The 18,784-nt window shown below is 56.6% G+C and overlaps 1 protein-coding gene across 5 annotated transcripts in view; it reads right to left on the bottom strand.

Annotated features, from left to right (window-relative positions):
• The window catches only part of LOC146333909 (microtubule-associated protein 1S-like), a 28,588-nt gene extending 9,873 nt beyond the window's left edge, over positions 1-18,715 (bottom strand). Inside the window, exons 1-4 of one of the 5 annotated variants that reach the window (XM_084824938.1) lie at positions 18,556-18,715; positions 11,103-11,204; positions 2,646-2,728; positions 1,419-1,559 (exon numbers count right to left, since the gene is read on the bottom strand). In XM_084824938.1, the coding sequence (XP_084681064.1) occupies positions 1,419-1,559; positions 2,646-2,728; positions 11,103-11,204; positions 18,556-18,697 (468 nt within the window). In that variant the 5' untranslated portion in view covers positions 18,698-18,715. The other 4 variants (XM_084824936.1, XM_084824939.1, XM_084824940.1 and 1 more) reach the window with 4 other exon arrangements.
• Between the last annotated feature and the right edge of the window lie 69 nt (positions 18,716-18,784).

Below are 18,784 nucleotides of genomic sequence, written 5' to 3'. Positions count from 1 at the left end.
TAAAGAGCATACCTATCTCTGCACAGCAAGTATTTCTAGAAGTACCTCTTTCTCTCTCTCCTTCCCTACTTCTCGCCGCTCCGAGGTCGAGTGGGACTCTTACCCTTTGGACAAGAGGGGTCTTTTCAGAGACCACCCCTTCCTCCCCCCTTCCCTTTACCGTTCACACCACGAACTCATACGCTCATGCTTCCTGTAGCCATGCTTCTCCCTAGTGCAGTGCTCTTCCTTGCAAGGCCCGAGGGCCACTGGTGGTTCCCATTCACCTCTCTGCCCGCCCCCCGGTAGCTGCTCACTCTCAGCAGGGGCTCTCTCACTTTGTCTTGTCATGTGCTGTAGCAGTGGGCTGGCTGCTGTGATCTGGGCTACCGGAGGAAGCTTCGGGAGTGGGGAGTCTGCAAACCAGTCCCTCATCAGCTGAACGTTAGCTGTGGGGGAAGGAGCCCAAGGGGCAAAGAACAACGTGACGGGTCAGCACCAGCGGCGCACCAGGCAGGCACTGGAGATCCAGTGTGCGGGCAAGAGGGCGAGTGCGCAACACGGACCTGCACTGGGAGATTTTCCAGCACCGAGTAGAGCGGAGCACATGCTCAGCGAGGAGAAAAATATCTGCCCCAGAGCAAGGACCAAGTGATGGAATTTGCCTGCCTGGTGACTTGAGTGAGGAGGCCTCGCTTGGATGCTGTGGAGGGGGAGAGGGAAGAGATGCCCAAAGAGGCCATCGGTCTGAGGCTGGTGCACTGTTCTTGACTGGGGAGTGGGGGAGGCCTCCCAAGGCCCAAGCTGGCCTCAGTGGCGGCAGCCAGAGCCCAAGCGGCTCCTTTCTGAGAAACAGTGGAGATTGCGGTGCTCGCGGGGCAGGGCGGGGGGGGGGGGCACTGCTTTTGAAGGCAGCCTCCCTCCTGGCCCCATTGCGCAAACGACAGAGAAACCGCTCCGGGGGAGGCTAAGGCACAAGAGGAGCCCTGTCCTAGCTCTCCGTCGTCTCTGGGCTGGCTCACTTCGACCTGCAGAGGGGGCTGACGTGACGGCCCTGCACAGAGCAACTATGTCGGGGGGGGGGGGGGATCCTAGCCTAGTCCCCCTCCCCCCCAACCACAGTTTATGTGCTGCACGCTGCTGCTGCTGCTTCTCCTTCCCCCGCTGGTGCTGCCACCCCACCCTGCAGACCAAAGCAGTTCAGCTGAGACCAGGCTGGTCTCGGAGAGGAGGAGGCCGAATGCTCCAGTGCCGAGAGGTGTGCGAAGGGGGCCATGCAGCCCTTCTTGGCCGCGTCACTGTCAGGCTCACTGCAGGCCTGCCCTCCTACCAACAAGCCTGGCTGCAGGAAGTTAAGGTCAGGGACACAACTGGGGCTGAGTTCCGGGAGTAAAGCCACCCTGTGCTGGAGGCCCTAAGGCACCGGGGGCGGGGCACACCTCTTTGTCAGCAAAGATCTGGATGAAGTCCCGCAAGGAGAAAGTGCCCGTCTGCAGCACCAGCTCGCCTGTCTCCTCGATGCAGGGCCCGGCAAATATCAGCAGCTTGTGCCGCGCAGGGTCAGCAATCAGGTTGCGGAGCTGGAGGGGAAAGACGAGAGAGAAGATGAGGAGGCAGGCCGAGGCTCAGCCTGGCTGCACCCACATCATGCCCTTGAACTGGCGCTTCAGGGAGAACACCAGCTTCGCACCCAAGAGGGCCCAGGGTTAATCCCCAGTGATTCCAAGGGTCTCTGCTAGCTGCGCTGGGCAAAGGCCTCACCCTGACAGAGAGCTGCAATCCTACCTGGAGAAAGCAGAGCAGCTGGCTTCCGTAACACCTGTTCCTGGTTACATCTAGACTGGACTACTGGAATGCTTTCAATGTGGGGCAGCCCTTGAAGACAGTCTGGCAGCTTCAGCTGGTACAGAATTCAGCGCAGAAAGGACGGAGACGGCACCCAGCACCTTGGCTGCCCCATGGCTTCTGGGCTCCACCCCAGGGGCGTTGATCTCCAAAGCCCCGCACAATTTGGGATCACGGGAGTTGAAGGGCCGCATGACCTCAGGGGCCACCATCGAGGCCCTTTCAACGGTGGCCCCGGCTGTCAAACTCCCTCCCCAGGAAGTAAGCATCATTAGTGACTTTTAAGCAGACTTTAAAGAGCACTTTGTTCCACTGAGCTCTTTTGCAATGGATTCTCACAGTTCCATGCTGGCTTCAGGTTTTAGGTGCCGCTGGGTTCTTAGCAGTTTCAACGGACCTGTCTGCTTTTGTAAAAAGAACTTATGGTTTGAGTTTTACAGGCGGCCCTGTAAGCCACCCTGCGAGGGTTTACACTGCATAGCAGAATATAAATGCATTCAGACAGCACATCAGTCAAGGCCATACTGAGTAGACCAGTCCTCCCTGACCTGGTGCCCTCCAGATGTGTCGGACGACAACTCCCATCACACACCCTCAGCCAACGGGGGCTTTGGTCATGCTGGCTGAGGGTGTGTGATAGGAGCTGTCATCTGACACATCTAGAGGGCGCCGGCTCAGGGAAGACAGGAGCAGACAATACTGGGCTGCAATCAGCTCTGCCATGAGAGGGGGCCGCTGCGTGATGCCCACACCCCTCGAGTCCAGGGTCTCTCTCTGCCCCAGACAAAACTGGGGCCCCACATTCCCACCCCACCACTCACCTCGTCACAGATCGACTTGTCCGAAGGGTTAAGCAGGACCAGCGTCTCCAGGACCTCCCCGCGGTGGTGGAGGGCACGCTGACCTGCAGAGGGCGAAAGAGGCAGCTGTGTTGGAGGGGCCTCCAGGGGTGGGGGACAACCGCCCCAGGCTGCTCCGATGCATGTTTCTCTCCCCTGGAAGGCAGCCATGCGAGCCAAGGGCAAGGCCCCCCCTACAACAGCAGAGATCCCACCATGCTGGGCAGTCCTACAGGCGTCATCAATGTTGTGTTCTCCAGATGCTGAGGTCCTAATACAGCCAAAACAGCACCATTTGCACACAAAAGGAGGGTTGTCAGCAGGTTTTGGGGTACTCCACGGTTTGCAGAAGTACCAAAAAAAGTTAGAAAATACCTAGGGGACGGGGAATCCAAAAGAGCCCAGTGAGCAGTGACCATGCTTCGTGGGCACCGAATGCTGCCTGTCGGTCAGAGGGGGCAGGGAAAAGAAACTTGGGGGTAGATATGGAATCTCCAGGAAAGGGTTGGGACTGTAGTTTAGTGGGAGGGCCATATTCCGGGAGGAGCTGCGGCTCAGTGGCAAAGCCCCCACTTTACATGCAGAAAATCCCAGGTTTGATCCCCAGCAGCATCTCCAGGGAAGATTTGGCAAGAATTCTGCCTGAAACCTCGGAGAGCTGCTGCTGCCAGTCAATGTCAATAAAACTGGGCTAGATGGACCCAGGGCCTGACTCTGTATGAAGCAGCTTCCTGTGTTCCTAAAAGGTCCTGCCTACCTGGCTGGCTGGCACACCCTCAACAGGAGCGCTCCATGCTGCAACTTATACCTGCAGGTCCCCCACGTGAGAACGCAAGGCCAACCCCGCCCCTCGATCCGATCCAAGGCCCATCCTTGAGTCTTCTTCTGGCTCTGGCATGTGCAGGAAGCCCACAGGCAGAAGGCCAGGCCTTTCCTTGCCCTTTGCCCCATGATCCAGGCCTCAGAGATAAGGCCGCCCCTTAGCTAGCATGGCTCAGCGGCATCGAAGGGTCTCTCGCTTCAGGAAATGGGCTCATCCTGTTAAGGCTGTCTCACGGGTGCTGCCTGCCAGACCCCCATCCCGCACTCAGCGTTTGCAGGTTGCCCCAGCGGGCCCAAGGTCCTGGATGCCCCAGAACAGCACCCTGTCTATGAACATCAGAAGAGCCACGCTGGTTCAGACCAGGGTCCATCCAGTCCAGCATTCTGTTCACACATCCAGCTGCCCACGGGAAACTCACGACCCTGCGCTGTAACGCCCCATGGCTGAGGTCCAGCCAGTGCTGGCCCATTTACACAGCTCACTTTGGCCTTTCCCGCCCCTTCCCGAGGGCACCGGAAAAATTCCTCCCCTGCCGAGGAGCAGGAGGCCGTGCTTCCCACCCCCCTTCTGTGTCCCTTGCCCAAGCCCAAAAGGATGGTGGCCTCAATCCATGCCGTATTTTATGGTTTTAATTCCTTTAACGGTCCAGAAACTTCAGCTGGCCCAAAACAGGGCAGCGAGGCTGTGAACGGGGACTGGCTAGCATAACGGGGAGAAATCATACAGACACAACCCGGGTTGTTGTCTGAAAAGACCCGGTGGGCAGCAGATGGGCCGGTGGCTGTCCTGCAGCTCCCAGAATGGGGGAAGGAAGCCAGATGATGCAGCCACCATGCCCACGGGAGACATGCACGTAGAAGGCCCACGTTCGAAGCCATGGCATGTCTAAACCAGCCTCTGGCAACCGGTTTCTCACCAGATGTCTTGGACTGCAACTCCCATCATAGAATAGAATCATAGAATAGTAGGGTTGGAAAGGCCTACAAGGCCATCGAGTCCAACCCCCTGCTCAATGCAGGAATCCAAGTCAGAGCATCCCCAACAGATGGCTGTCCATCCTCGTCTTGACCGCCTCCAGTGTGGGAGAGCCCACCACCTCCCTAGGGAATTGGTTCCATTGTCGTATTGCTCTAGCAGTCAGGACGTTTTTCCTGATGTTCAGCCGGAATCTGGCTTCCTGGCACTTGAGCCCACGATTCCATGTCCTGCACTCTGGGATGATCGAGAAGAGATCCTGGCCTTCTTCTCTGTGACAACCTTTCAAGTACTTGAAGAGTGCTATCATATCTCCCCTCAGTCTTCTCTTCTCAAGGCTAAACAGGCCCAGTTCTTTCAGTCTCTCTTCATAGGGCTTTGTTTCCAGTCCCCAGATCATCTTTGTTGCCCTCCTCTGAACACTCTCCAGTTTGTCTGCATCCTTCTTCAAGTGTGGTGCCCAGAACTGGACACAGTACTCCAGATGAGGCCTAACCAGTGCTGAGTAGAGGGGAACTAGTACTTCCCGGGATTTAGAAGCTATGCTTCTATGAATGCAGCCCAAAAGAGCATTTGCCTTTTTTGCAGCCACATCACATTATTGACTCATATTCAGCTTGTGACCGACAACAATTCCAAGATCCTTCTCGCTTGTCATGTTGTTGAGCCACGTATCCCCCATCTTGTAACTGTGCATTTGGTTTCTTTTTCCTAGGTGCAGAACTTAGCATTTATCCCTATTCAATGTCATTCTGTTGTTTTCTACCCAGTGCTCCAGTCTATCAAGATCACTTTGAATTTTGTTTCTGTCTTCCAAAGTATTAGCTATCCCACCCAATTTGGTGTCATCTGCAAATGTGATCAGCATTCTCTGCACCTCCTCCTCCGAGTCATTAATTAAAATGTTGAAGGGCACTGGGCCCAGGACTGAGCCCTGCAGTACTCTGCTCGTTACCTCTCCCCAATTTGAGAAGGTCCCATTGATAAGCACTCTTTGAGTCCGATTCTGTAACCAACTGTGGATCCACCGGATCGTTGTTTCATCTTGCCCACTTTGAGCTAGTTTGCTCATCAGGATATGGGGCACTTTGTCGAAAGCGTTGCTGAAGTCGAGGTATATGATGTCTACAGCATTCCCACGGTCCACAAGGGAGGTTACTTGATCAAAAATGAAATCAGATTCGTTTGGCAGGATTTGTTCTTGACAAATCCATGTTGGCTTCGAGTAATCACTGCTTGAGTAATCATTTAGAGAAACCCCTTGATGAAACTCAGAACCCAAGAAACATCACACAGCACTTGCCAGAGGATTTCATGAGGGGGACCGCCTGGCCACAGTGCACCCTAAAAACAGTGGATGCGTCAGGGCCAGGAGGCACCAGCCAAGCTGACGGACTAAACAGCCGAGAACACCCCCCTCCCTGCCGTCAGCACCAGCGTTTTCAGGATTCTTCTGAGATTGCCACAAGCCAATTTTTTGGCTGAAAGCAGAACGTATTTTAAAAATAAACCCCATGCAGGCTCACAAGGGAAAGAATTCTAACCCTCGTGGCTGTTTCACATGCGCTGCATTAACTCTTTGCATCCAGAGGATGGGGCGGGGTTCAAATCCCCAGGAAACAGCGAGACCCATGGCCAGGAAATCGGGGCAAGGGTTTCTGCCAAGCAGCGGCACAGCAGTGTGGCAATCCTACTCTCGTCTGCAGGAGGAGGAGGGAGCCAAGGGCTTCCTCCGCAGGAAGGGGCTTGCACGGATGGGGAATAAGTGCTGGGCAGAGAGTGGCTGTGGTGTGCGGCTCATGGGCCAGAGACATTCTCCCAACAAGCCCAAGAAAGGGCTTGATTTAGGCAGAGGCCTGGAGCGGTACAGGACAGGAATTGGGCCACTAAAGCATTCTGAAGGGAAAGGGCCACGTGCAGGACGCCAGATAATTTATTTTTAAGCCCAAGGCCACCCTCTGGGGGAAAAGCCACTCCACCCACAACGATGAGCATTACAAGAGGACACCATTGCCGGGCGAGCGCACACCTCAGTGACACCACCGGGGTCTAACCGGGAAAGGCTGCCCTCACAGCCGCCATCTGCTGCGGAGCAAATTCACAACAATGTGAGAGGCAAAAGGCAGAAATGCACCCTCTGCCCGGAAGCAGCCCTTGGAGACCACTGCAAACGCATCGTCACAAACGAGCACGCCTCTCCGATGAGTGTACTTGTGTGTAGGGTCTCCCCCAATGCCACAGCAAGCCCCCAAACTTTGACAGGGTTCTCAAAAAGCAGAGGGGGTTTGTCCTGGCATCAGGCAGAGACCAGGCCATGGCAAACCCAGTTCTGAGACCCGCATGAGAGACTTTCAGGAAGGTGTGCAGGCCTGCCTGGTCAAGGAGGCGGCCGAGGTTTCAGAAGCCAGGATACGTGCACGCCTGAGCAGACATGCACAGTGCCAACATCCCAGCAGCGGCAGCTTCCTGACTGCAGCCACAGCAGGAAGACGGAGCAGCCGGCCCCTGTCCGCACAAAGGCTTCCCACACGTCAGAGGCAGCGCAGGAGCACGCGAGGGCTGAGCTCCAGGATCCGGAGTGGCTGTTCCCTGCACAGCCACCAGGGTGGGCGATGGAAGGGGCAGGGGGTGCCTTGCAGGGCAGCTGCCCATGCAGGGACCCCCGCTCGGGAACTGGGGAAAACAGCTCAAGAGACAAGAGGAGCGCTCAGCTCACACGCTGCCTAGTTCTCTCGACAAAGGTGCTCAGCTACCCCAAACCGAGGGCTGCACGAGACATCAAAAGCCACCAGCTGCCGTGCGGAAGGGGGCTTGGCTGGGCCACCCCAGGGCCGCGGCCAACCTCCCTCTGTTTCCCAGCCTGGGAAGGGGCAGCTGCCACTGGTTGAGCTCTGAAACCTGGCGCCACAGGGGCAGCGGCAGCACAGGGACAGATGTTAGGTGGAGGGAGAGTTCTGCCCTGCTCACCTGAGCATCACAACGGGCTCCTTGACACAGCCTCCCAACTCCCTGATTTACATGCACTGGGGGAAGATCTGGATTTCAGCACAGAGATCTGGACTTTGGGCCTCTGCAGCTGAGGAACTGAGCATACCCATGAGACACCCTTCGAGGGGAAGAGAGCTGAGGGGGTCCGAGCAGGAGCCATGGAGGAAGAGAGCATCAGAGGAGCCACGCTGGATCAGACCAAAGGCCTCTCTAGTCCGGCGCTTCGCTCCCAAACTGGCCTACCAGACGCAGCAATGGGAAACCCTCAAGCAGGGCAGAAGGCAACGGCACCCTCCCACCCACACTCCCCAGCAACAGAGGCTAACTGCCTCCGATAGTAGTAGCCACCGACAGCCTTTTCCTCCGCACCTTTGTCCAGCCCCCTTTAAAGCCATCCAAACTGGTGGCCATTGCTACATCCTGTGGTAGCAAATCCCATAGCTAAACTCTGCACTGAGTGAGGATGCCCCTCCTTTGATCTGTCCTGAAGCTCCCACCCATCAGCTCCATATTTTGAGAGGTACGAAATGAGGCATGATGTGAAGAATGCAGGGAGGGAGAATTTCCCCCCCTCCCACATTCTTCGCACCATGCATCACTTTGTACACCTCTATTGTATCTCCACATCCTCGCCTTTTTTCTAAACAGTCACAAGCGTGACCTTTCCTCCTAGGGAAGCTGCTCCAGCCCCTTGATCATTTGGGTGGCCCTTTTCTGCAGGAGAAAAAACAAAGCCTCTAGACCTCTCTGACCACAAAGCCATTGGTTCCACAGAGGCAGAAGACTGGGGATGCTTTAAAAATTGCTCACGCGAACCCCAGAGGTCTTTTAGAGCAACCTGGACAGAGCGATCACAGAGCGGCAGCTTCCTACAGCGGTCGCTCTACTCTGCATAAGCCAGGCACACATCTGAATGCCCAGGTCCAGCCCCACCCATCACAAAGAAAGGGACGTGAGCTCTGTTGCCTGTGCCCAAGGGCTCCTGTTTCCGGCCACGGGGGCTGGAGATCAAAACTCCCAAGTGTGAAGTTGTTCACACTGAAAAGTTCCAAAAGAAGCCAGGAGTGGCCCGGGACCCGTATGTTAGGCTGGGGCCCCTTCTGCTCCCTTCTGACCACTAAATGTTTGGGCTGGGACCAGATCCTGGGTCACGTGGCCCCCACACCCAGGCTGGGCTACTTTTGCAACACACAACTTTGGCTGGCAGGCATCCTGTCCTATTTTGGCTGGGTAAGTCTCTAAGCTAGGCAAATACCAGGCAGGACTGTCAATGCTGACTGACAGCAGTGACCCTGTATGTTTTCAGCCAGGATTCTTTCCTAGCACTAGGTAGATTGAACCTGGGACCTTCTGCCTGCGGGCGGGGGGGAGGGGGCTCTCCCACAGAGCCACAGCCCCTCCACAACTAAGGGAAGGCCATCACATCCACACCCTGCACGTCGGCTTCCCACTGAGGTGTGTGCCTGGCCACAATGGCAGCAGAACTCCACGGACCTCCACCCTGAGCCAACACAGCTTACAAAAGCCTGGCCTAGCAAGGGGACCCACTGGGCAGTCCTCCCACCGCAGCTTTTGGCAAGGGAGAAAGCAGGGCAAGGGAGAAGAATGCAGGCTTCCTAGAGTGTCCCGAAAGAGAAGTCCCCGCTTCCCTGAGAGAAGGCAGCAGCCGCTAGCCAGCAACGGCACAGGAAATCTCATGCCTGTTTTCCCAGAAGAGGAACTGCTGGGCCTGTCTGGTCCAAGCAGCGTGAGCGTCAGTGGACCAGGGAGCGGCCCATGAAGAGCAGTTTTGTCTCTCCAGCAGAAAAATGTCTCCGTGCCCTGGCCAAACTCAGAGAAGTCACAGCTCTGCCTTGGAGGGCTTTCCCAGGGGAGGGCAAGCTGCCCACAAAAGACAGCGGCAGCTGCTGCCCAGCTGCTCCTTCCAGCGCACCAATCCGGACTGTACCAGGAATCCATGCCGTCATCCCAGGACGGCACCAGAGCAGCTGAAGCGCCCCAGCCGCCAGGAGACCCGGCTCTGGCTTGGAGGCGCACAGACTCCATGCGTGCTCAGTCTGGACAAGGAGGAGACCGCTACGTCCACCACAAAATCCGAGCAGGGGGCGCAAGAGACATCAGGATGTCTGCAGATGAGCCCGCATGGCCCGGCTTAGAGTTCCAGCCCACGTGAATGCCCGTCAGCTGTTTGTGGCTGGACCAAACGCCTGCTGTTCTCCTTGACTGCCAAATCGAACCTCCACCTTCAGAGACAGTCAGCCTCAACCCCCAGCATCTGGTGTTCGAACAGGACAGGGCAGCTGCCTATAGGGTTTGTGGGACTCGACGGCCTTCAGGCTGATCCAGCAGGGCTGCTCTCCTTATGAAGCATTAACAAATCCACAGCAGACAGATAAAGAAGCTGCTAGGAGCACGATGAGAGGCCAGAGTGGAACCTCCATTAACAGAGACCATCTATCGTGGAATAGCAGTTGCCTGGGGAGGGTTGTATGTAGTCAACATGTCCTGTTTTGGGGCCTCCTGTGTCTCCAATCTCATGTGGGCACAGGGGAATTCCAGAGAACCACCAAGCCTGGTGCCTTCCAGACGTGTTGGACTGCAACTCCCATTGTTCCCAGCCTGGGAATGAGGGAGCTGCAGTCCAACTCATCTGGAAGGCACCAGGTTTGGGGTGGCTGCTCTAGAGCCAAACCTAAACAGGGGGGAAAGGGTTCAACACACACGCGCCCCTCCGTGTTTCAATGAGCCAGCAAAAAAACAAAGGACAAAAGTGTTGAGCTGGTTGCACAGCCAGCCTGATGAGGACACTGCATCACATGGTCAGATCTGGATGTGGGATCCCTGCTTGGCTGGACTGCACAGCCAACCAGCCAGCCGCTTATAAAAAAAAATTAAGAGAGGGAAGAGAAACAGCGCAAAAGCAACTGCCAAGAGGGGCCGCGATGGGCCCCCACATATACAGTTCGGAGGGTCTTTCAAAAGATTGCAGCACATACACCCGAAGCCCCCTCAGCACCAGAAATGTCCAGTCCTGAAAATCGAGCATAGCCCCACATGGACCGGAGAGCCAAGCATCACCCACTGAGACTTTGGGGCACCGTTACCGAGGGCACCCTCATCTCCGTCTCCACCCACCAGTTATGAAGGCCAAGACTGGACGTGCCCAACACCCCACAAATCTGTTTTTATAGCATTTTCTTACATGTTTATTTGCCCATTTGTAGACTTTAGCCCGGTTTTTATCCGGCATGCCGCCTTGAGAGGGTTTTGTCCTCAAAGGCGGCCTAAAAACAATTTTAAATAAATAAAATCCCATCTTTGCTGCAGCACACTAGCACCACACCTCAGGATCGAAAGAACAGAGCCCAAAACACAGCCTAGGCAAGACTTAGGTGGTGGGGGAGAAAGAAGGAAGGAGGCAGGTCACTGTCTCAGAACAGCTTTCACCTCCTCTCCCTCTGCCCCTGAACCCATTTGCATCGGCCCCCAAAAAGCATCCAGGAGCTCCAGAACCAAGGCAAGAGAATCAGTCACATTTGTGATATCATATCACAGCTGCAGACGCTCAGGGTTCCCAGATCAAACAGGGAGCCCGGGGGTGGGATATAGGGCTGGTTCCACCCCCGGAAGCAACATCTCAGCCCGCTCCTTACCTTTCACGATGTCCGAGAAGGTGGCAGAGTGACGGGAGACAAAGAGCCTGAGCTGCTGGTCAAGGTTGAAGGCAGTAAGATCAATATCCCAGGAGCGGATCCCTGGAAGAGGGAAGGAGAAAGAGAGAGATGACACAAAGAGTAAGAAGTCTCCCAGGGCTGGAGGGGGCACTGCCGAGGGGGCATTTGGACACTGAATCAAGAGCCAAGGAAGGCTGCCAGGACAGTGCTGTGCGTTCCCATGACTGGTGGTGCTTCACCACTGGAAACACAGAACTATATACCGGAGGCGGGGGGAATTGTCCTGGCACTATTACAGCTGCTTCTCTCAGCTCCCCTGGGAAGCTGAAAACATCGGGGAGGTATCCCAGAAGATGGAAGGGAAAAGAAGCAACAGAGTTGGCTGTTCAACGGCACCACAACGTCATAAACTGAGAGCTCCCCTGCCCTGTACACACATGTACGCACGCATCAGAATAACAGAGAGACTAAGGACACAATCCTATGCATGTGTAAGACAGAAAAAAGGCCTGCGACTTCCGGCATGCCCCAGCCAGCCATGCTGGCTGGGGCATCCTGGGAGTCACAGGCCTTTTTCCTGTCTAAACATGCATTGGATTGAGCCTTAACTTACTTTGTGGGTCTGGCCCTTTTCATCAGGCCCTAGCGGGGGCCGTGCCACCCTCCCCACCCAATCTTACAGACCACAACAATTACCCTGCAGGGACAGACCCGTGGGCATGCGTCTCAGCCAGCATCCTGTTCCCCACAGCAGTAGAGATGGGGGATGATGTGGAGAGCTGGGAGGAGCAGCCACTGAGACCCAGCCTCCGTCCACCCTGCCACCCACCGACACTAGATACAACCACCTCCGTCTTGACATCAGTTCGAAATTCTTAAGCTACATCAGGGGTGAGAGCGCTGCTCAACGCTCCAAGGACAGACGAGACCCATTCAGCAGCGGCGGTGGCAAGGCCCCCCGTCCCATTACAGGTGCCTTCGGGGCCTTCCATTCCAAGACTAGCTTCAGTGAGAGGGTGGGGGGCTGATTTTATATTCCCTTTGCCTTTGGAGGAGCACATTAACAGCCTGAAACTGCAGGACACAACTCCTGCATTCTTCTAGCGATGACTCTTTAACTTAATGGGGCTGTGGGAAGGGAGCAGGTCACTGCCTTCATTATATCTACGGGTAGCCAAGGAATACGCACCCCCTGCTCTCTTCCTTTTGCCTCTGGGGCTCTCTGCCTCCAGGGACCTCCTCTCAGTCATCGGCCTGCCCCACAACGCTCCTCCTGCTTCAAAGGGCCCATATCATGTTCAACCCCCAGCCACAACCAACAGCTTCCTCTTTCCACACAGGGACCAGACGGCAAACGCCCAGAGAGCTTTGTTCTCCCAGCTCTCGGTCACTCCGAGCCCTCGCGTCAGCTCGGCCAATCGCAGGGGCACTGCTTGCCCTTCCAGACTGCCTATGGTGGCAAGGCACTGCACAACAAGAGAGAGAGAGAACAGCCCTGCTGGGAACACGAGGGGAGCCATGCGCTCGCTGGGCTGGCAGAACAAGGAGGAGCTGCTTCGCTGGTGGAAGGGACCCAGTCCCCCCCCCACCAGCACGACCTACTAGCTTACATAACAGCGGCGCAACCTGCGTCAGCCAAGACACAAGACTGCAGCCCTCGCAAACGGCCCCGGCGCGCGCGCGCTCGTGCATCAACTGTGGCGGCTGCACTCGACTCCGCCTCTCCAGAGCCCAGCCTGGCTTCCAGGGGTCTCTCCCCAATGGCACAGCTCGCGGGGCCAGCTCTGCATCGCTCTGGCAGCAGAAAGGAGTCGGGGGTGCGGAACCTTATCGCCCTTCCACATCCTCAAGCTGGGCAGGCAAGGGAATCAACAGCAGCCCGTCAAGAGCCAGGCGGCACAGCCCAGCAAGCGTGATGGCATTGGAGTGAATGTAGAAGGGAAGCATAATCGTTGGTGCTCTTGGGCTTGGGGGAGCTCGGGATTAAAGCCTCAGGTTCCCAGCACCACCATAGTTCAGCCAGCATGATGGGAATGATGGGATTTGCGGTCTGACACATCTGCAAGACACCAGGCTGGGGAGAGTTGCTCCAGTGCCAGGCCTAAAAGGGTGTGTGTGTTCAACGCACACACCTCCATGTTCCAGGTATCTTTAGAGGGCCAGCGAAAACCAAGGACAAGATGCACAGCCAGCATGATGAGGCCACTTCATCAGATTTGGCTGTGGGATCCAGATTTGGCTGTGGGATCCGTTTGGCTGGAGCGTGCAGGCAGGCAGTCTCTTGAGAAGAATAAAACTTTGAGAGAGGGAAGAGAAACAGCACCGGGAATGCTGGGGAAGCCTGCTTGGCGCCCTCCCGATATAAGCTTCACCGGCTGGTTAAATCCCAGCTCTTCCCAGAGGCCTTTTGGGGAAGGCGTTGCTGTAAATGCCCCCTTCCCTCCTGCTGCGATTACAGGGACTTTACTGCCGCCACCGCCTGGTTTATTCAGGTTTTTTACCGGTGCTCAATTTGGATTAAGTTTTCCACTGTTTGCCTCTTTGAGCTCCTGAAGGGAGGAAATGTGGAATTAAAAAAAATAAAACGCTTGCTGGGTTCTGAGCACATGTTCTCAGACTGACATAAAAAAAGATCATGCAACAAAAAGCTCTCTGCCCACCCCACCCCCTTAAAAAAACAGGACTCTACTTTTTCTTTAAAAAAGGAACCTGATATCAAAAGTCTGTTGCAGTTGTTTCCTGTTTGGTGTCAGGACACAGGAAGCCCCGCAGAAATGGGAAACACATCAGCTAATGGGGAAAGCCGAGGCCGCCGCCACGGACTGGGCTGTTCAAACACAGTGATGTGCTTCTTAAATCGGAAGAAAAAAAGAAATATAGATTATGTAGCCAAGTCACCCAGTTCTCAAAGATAAGCTGTGTGAGCAGATCAACAATGCAAAAAGGAGGAGGAGGAAAGGGGATGGGGAGAGAGAGATACCTCTTCCTACCTCTTCCTACATCCATCGGGACTAGAAACTTTTAAAGGACAGTTAAATATATTCAGCCAGGTGAGCCACCTTCCTCTGCCTCTGTGTGATCTCTCTCAAAGAACTGGAACCCAAATGGATCCAGAAAGACTAACCCAAGTTCAAGGCACAAACCATCAGTACAGCCAGAAAATGGGCAAAGTGCCTGGGATTTCTGTAGGCCCAGGAAGTCTGCAGCATCATTTTGGTGACAAACCAGTGAGTTTCTCCAAGGAAAATTGGAAAACCCACAGTACCAAAAGCAGAGCTGTGCGCCAAGAAGCTGGGTAAGGCACTGAGAAACCCAAGATGGCTGGCTGGGGGATGCTGGGAGCTGTAGGACTTATTTCGGTGTAGACCTGACATAAGATTGCACCCTTAATGTCTCGGGTTGCACCTTAAACTGCATAACACACAACTTCAGCACACAACTACAAAAAAGCACCCAGCTGAGGAGGGTGGAAATCCACACTTTTTAAAGCCTCCCCAGTGGGTCAAGCATGAGAAGTAAACCACACCTTGTTAAGGAGACCAAGCCTTCCTGCTGTAGCCACTGGGCTCCCTTCCTTCCCTCCCCTCCAAAAGGCAGGAAGAGGACCCAGGCCCGCGCAGCCCAAGGACTCTGTGATGCATCCTGACACATCAGCCAAGCACGGCTCACAGCCAACCCAGAGGGGCCAGTGAACCATTAGCAACACATCACCCCTTCCAGGAAGGCCCTTTGAGTCAGCCCTGCGGCAACGCGAACCACATGCTCGACGATGGCTCATCAGTCAGCTTCCGAGCCTAGGCTGGGCACGCCAATGGCCCCTCGCTGCCAAGGATCCAAAGAAGCCCTCAGTCCAAGCTCTGAGTCAGTAGGCTGATGACTCGAGAAAAGCAGCTTCTGCTACATGCAGGGAACAGAAGGAAGGGGAGAAGGCACGTGTATGCAGGGATGAGGTCTGCTTATTTTGCACTGACAGGGTCCATTTGCGGGGCTTTCAGCCGGATCCGTGTGAACTCGCGCAGAACGTGGCAGTGCTTGGATCAGTGTAGGAAGAGGAGAAGCTATGAGTCAGACCTGAGCATACCCCGCACGGGGCAGCTGCCCACGCCTGGGAACCAACAGCCTCCACTTGCATTTAAGAACAGAAGCAAGGTTCTAGTCCTTATGGCTCCAAAGGATTTCAAAGTGAGCAGGCAAAGTCAGACAACGCTCCTGAAGCCAAAGCAAAGCACATCCCACCCTTTCTCAGTGCTGCTTCAGTGCCCCACACAACCCCTTGCCCCTGCTGTCCCATCACAGGACACCTAGATGAAGCTGCATGCTCTTGCTGTCCTTTTTCTTGAGTCTGGTACCCCCTCCCCAAAAGAATGCTCACTCTTCAGAAGCCTGGATCTTGAAGGAATTTATAATAATAACATTAACTATTTGTACAGCAGGCCAATGTTATCATCCCCACACAGCAGACAGGGAACTGACTCCAAGATAAAGGGGCTCACCAAAGGCCGGCACATTCCCAACAGATCAACATTCAGAGCAGGAACTTCCCCATTCATAGATGCCAACACCTGTTTACTCTGTATTTTTGAGTGTGCACACATGACACACAGCCCTGAATACAGCAAAGGAAAGATTGCAATGGGCAGAAGACGTGAGGCAGACACCTCGCTGAAGCCCAGGTCCTGGCCTGATGGGGGAAACTGCCCAGTTCCCCATGTACAGCCCTTGACGTCCACCAAGGAAGAAACAGGGATGTCACTGTAATAAAAAAAAATTGCATGATGGGACATTTGCACCCTGTGTTCCACATCTCCCAAATAATGGCAAATTCCAAACTTCTTTCCACTGCCAGGAGAACTAGAAACATGTTTTCTTGTATTTTTAAATGCAAGCAAAGCTTCCCAAGAACCCAAACTCCACGCACAAGCCGCAGCTGGTGGCAGAACTGGCAGGACAACGCATGAACCACAGACCCTCCCTGCAAGCACATGCAAGCCAGGCTTTCATCCCGGCTGCCAGGTGAGAGGCACCCCACAGGTGCACGCTGCCTGTGCACCTTGCAGAAGTAACTCAGCTGCACTGAGGAACAGAAAGCCGCCCCTCTGGCTACGGGAAGGCAGCCACCTCCCTGGGCCCCTCTGGCTACGGGAAGGCAGGCAGCCACCTCCCTGGGCCGCACAGGCAGGGAAGAATTAAAGGCAATTTGCTTTTCAAGGGCAATTAAAGTAGAAGAAAGGGAGCTTGCCAGACTCCTCCTCATCCCAAATGGGACGCTTGCTGGGGTTTCGCTTTGCCTAGCCCTGCTTTCAGCTTTCCTCTGCCCTCTCCAGCACTGGCCCCCGGGGGGGGGGGGGAGAACAGGGTCTTTTGCATGGAGCAGGCAGCACAGCGTCTACCCCAAGAGCTCGACCCGCCTTGGCATGAAGGCACGAGCCCAGCCCAGGGGCCCCTAAGCAAGGGCAGCTTCAAAAGGAACTGCCTTGCTCTAAGCCCAGCCTTCTCCATCCTGGGTGGACTACAACTCCCATCACTGCCAACCAGCAGGGGCCTCAGAGTCCAACATGTCTGGAGGGCACCAAGTTAGGGAAGGACTCTGCTTCTCCGCCTCTGGCCCTGATCTAATATCTAGGCCTTGCATAGTGAATTGCTTTAAGACATGGACACAGACACATACAGATGTTCGCCGCCACTGCTTTCCTACCAGTCCCAGCCCAGGTGTGACTCCAGCTTGCACCAGAAAGCAGAAGGCGGCAAAATTCAGAGCCTCCCAGGACGGGGCCAAGTGAGGGAGAACTTCTCCCTGGCCATTCGACGGCCAGAGCGTGAGGTGGAACAGAGGCAAGGAGCGCAAGGAGCAGTGAAAGCACCCGGCTGGACCCTCTCCAAATTCAGCGCTTTCTCACAAACGTTTCGGCGACACGCAGCAAGCCCCAGACACCGCACACTGATGATATCAGGCACTACTGGATCAGGAATGGCAAGCAGCCCACTACGAGCTCAGCTGCTGCCTCAACTCCCATTCTGAGCCTCATCAAGGGATCGCGTCCGACCACCTGCACTGCCTTCCCAGAAGCGCAGCCCGCGCCCCATCATTGGTCTTCCCCTTATCAGCTTCCACAGCCAGGAAACCTCTCCTGGATGCTTGTCCACAAATGCTCCCTCCATCTCATGGGGCACAACCCCCTCCATTCCCACCCGAACAAGGAAAGGCAAGATTATTTCTGCTTCAGCCACACGGAAGCAATCCCAGAATACCCTCGAGGGGTGACTGCAAGGATGCCCGTGGAGCTGGAAGCTGCAAAGGGAATCCGCGACCAGCTGCCGTCGGATTATTTTGCAGGGGAGGAGCTGAATCAAAACAAGCATGCTTCCGGGAGAAAGAAACACTGGCACGTACAGTGCCGACTCTCTCGCCAATGCCCAAACACAGCCTCGAATTCAGAAAGGCTTCCCGATACCTTGTTTGGGATAATAAAGAATGACCCCGAGCCTAACATTTAAGAACTGACAGTAGCCCTTTCCAGCTTTGGATGCGCCTTCTTGCCCACTTAGGAATTCCGTGTCGCCCCGAAGCTTGCTAAATCTGTAAAAGTAAGGCGCAGAACAAATCCCCCTCTCCGGTGGGTATCACGGCCAGCGTTGCCGGACCAGGACCAGGGTTCACATCCTCGCTGCGTCCTGACGTTGACCGGGTGGCTCCAGGCCAGGGCCTCCCCACAACCTGGCCCGCCTTCCCAGCTTGTCCGGAGGATGAAGCACCAGGCCTTCGTCTGCACCTGCTTGGGAGGACGCGGATCAGGTTCCATAGAGGACAAAGCTCCCCGGGCCCCGTCGGCCAGCGCCCGCTTTCTGCGGCTTTTCTGCTTCCCACCCGCCCCCCCCCCCGGTCCGGAGCTCTGTCAAAGCCGCGACACTGATCCGCGCACATCGATTCGACTTATTTACTTGTTTGTTGCGTTTGTACCCCGCCTTTCCTCCTCTCGCAAGGAACCCGAGGCGGCTTGCGGGACCCTCCTCCTCCCCATTCCGTCCTCACCACAACAGCCCTGCCAGGTGGGCCGGGCGGAAGCGCGCGGCGGGCCCGGAGCCGCCCGGAGACCCCACGGCCGAGGGGGGGCCGGAGCCCGGCTCTCCCGGCCCCCAGGCTCCCCCGCCGGCGGCCCTGCCGCGCCTCCTCGGGAGCGCGCCCCGGCGGGGCCCTCCTCGCGCGCGCGACGCGGCGGCGCGCGGCGCCCGGCCCGTTTCGGAGCGGCCGCGGCTCGGGCTGGCGCGCGCGCCCCGCCGAGGCTCGCCTGCTGCGAGGAGCGCGCGCGCCGCCAGCCGCCCGGGCGGGGCCCCGCGCCCGCCCGCCCCGAGGGCCCGGCCGCGCCCCGCCGGCGCCCGCGGGCCTCGCTGCCGGGCGCCACCCCGCCGCCCGCCCGCTCGCCCGCTCGCTCACCGGCTCTGACGGCCCCCAGCGCCGCCCCGCGCAGCCCGGGCCGGCCGCCCCCGGCGCCGAACACCGCCACCAGCGCGAGGCGGCCGGCGCCTGGGCCCCCGCCGCCTCCTCCTCCTCCTCCTCCTCCGCCCGCCGCCGCCATCTTGCCGGCGCCTCAGCGTCCGTTGCGCGCCGCCGCCCGGCTTTGGGGGCCGCGCGCCGCCCGCCAATCACCGGCGGGGGCGTGGCC

This window comes from Heloderma suspectum, chromosome W (assembly GCF_057233095.1).
Source record: "Heloderma suspectum isolate Gila_16-S chromosome W, 16-S_ref, whole genome shotgun sequence".
Lineage (NCBI taxonomy): Eukaryota > Metazoa > Chordata > Lepidosauria > Squamata > Helodermatidae > Heloderma > Heloderma suspectum.
This window is presented reverse-complemented; position numbering and strand designations above follow the sequence as displayed.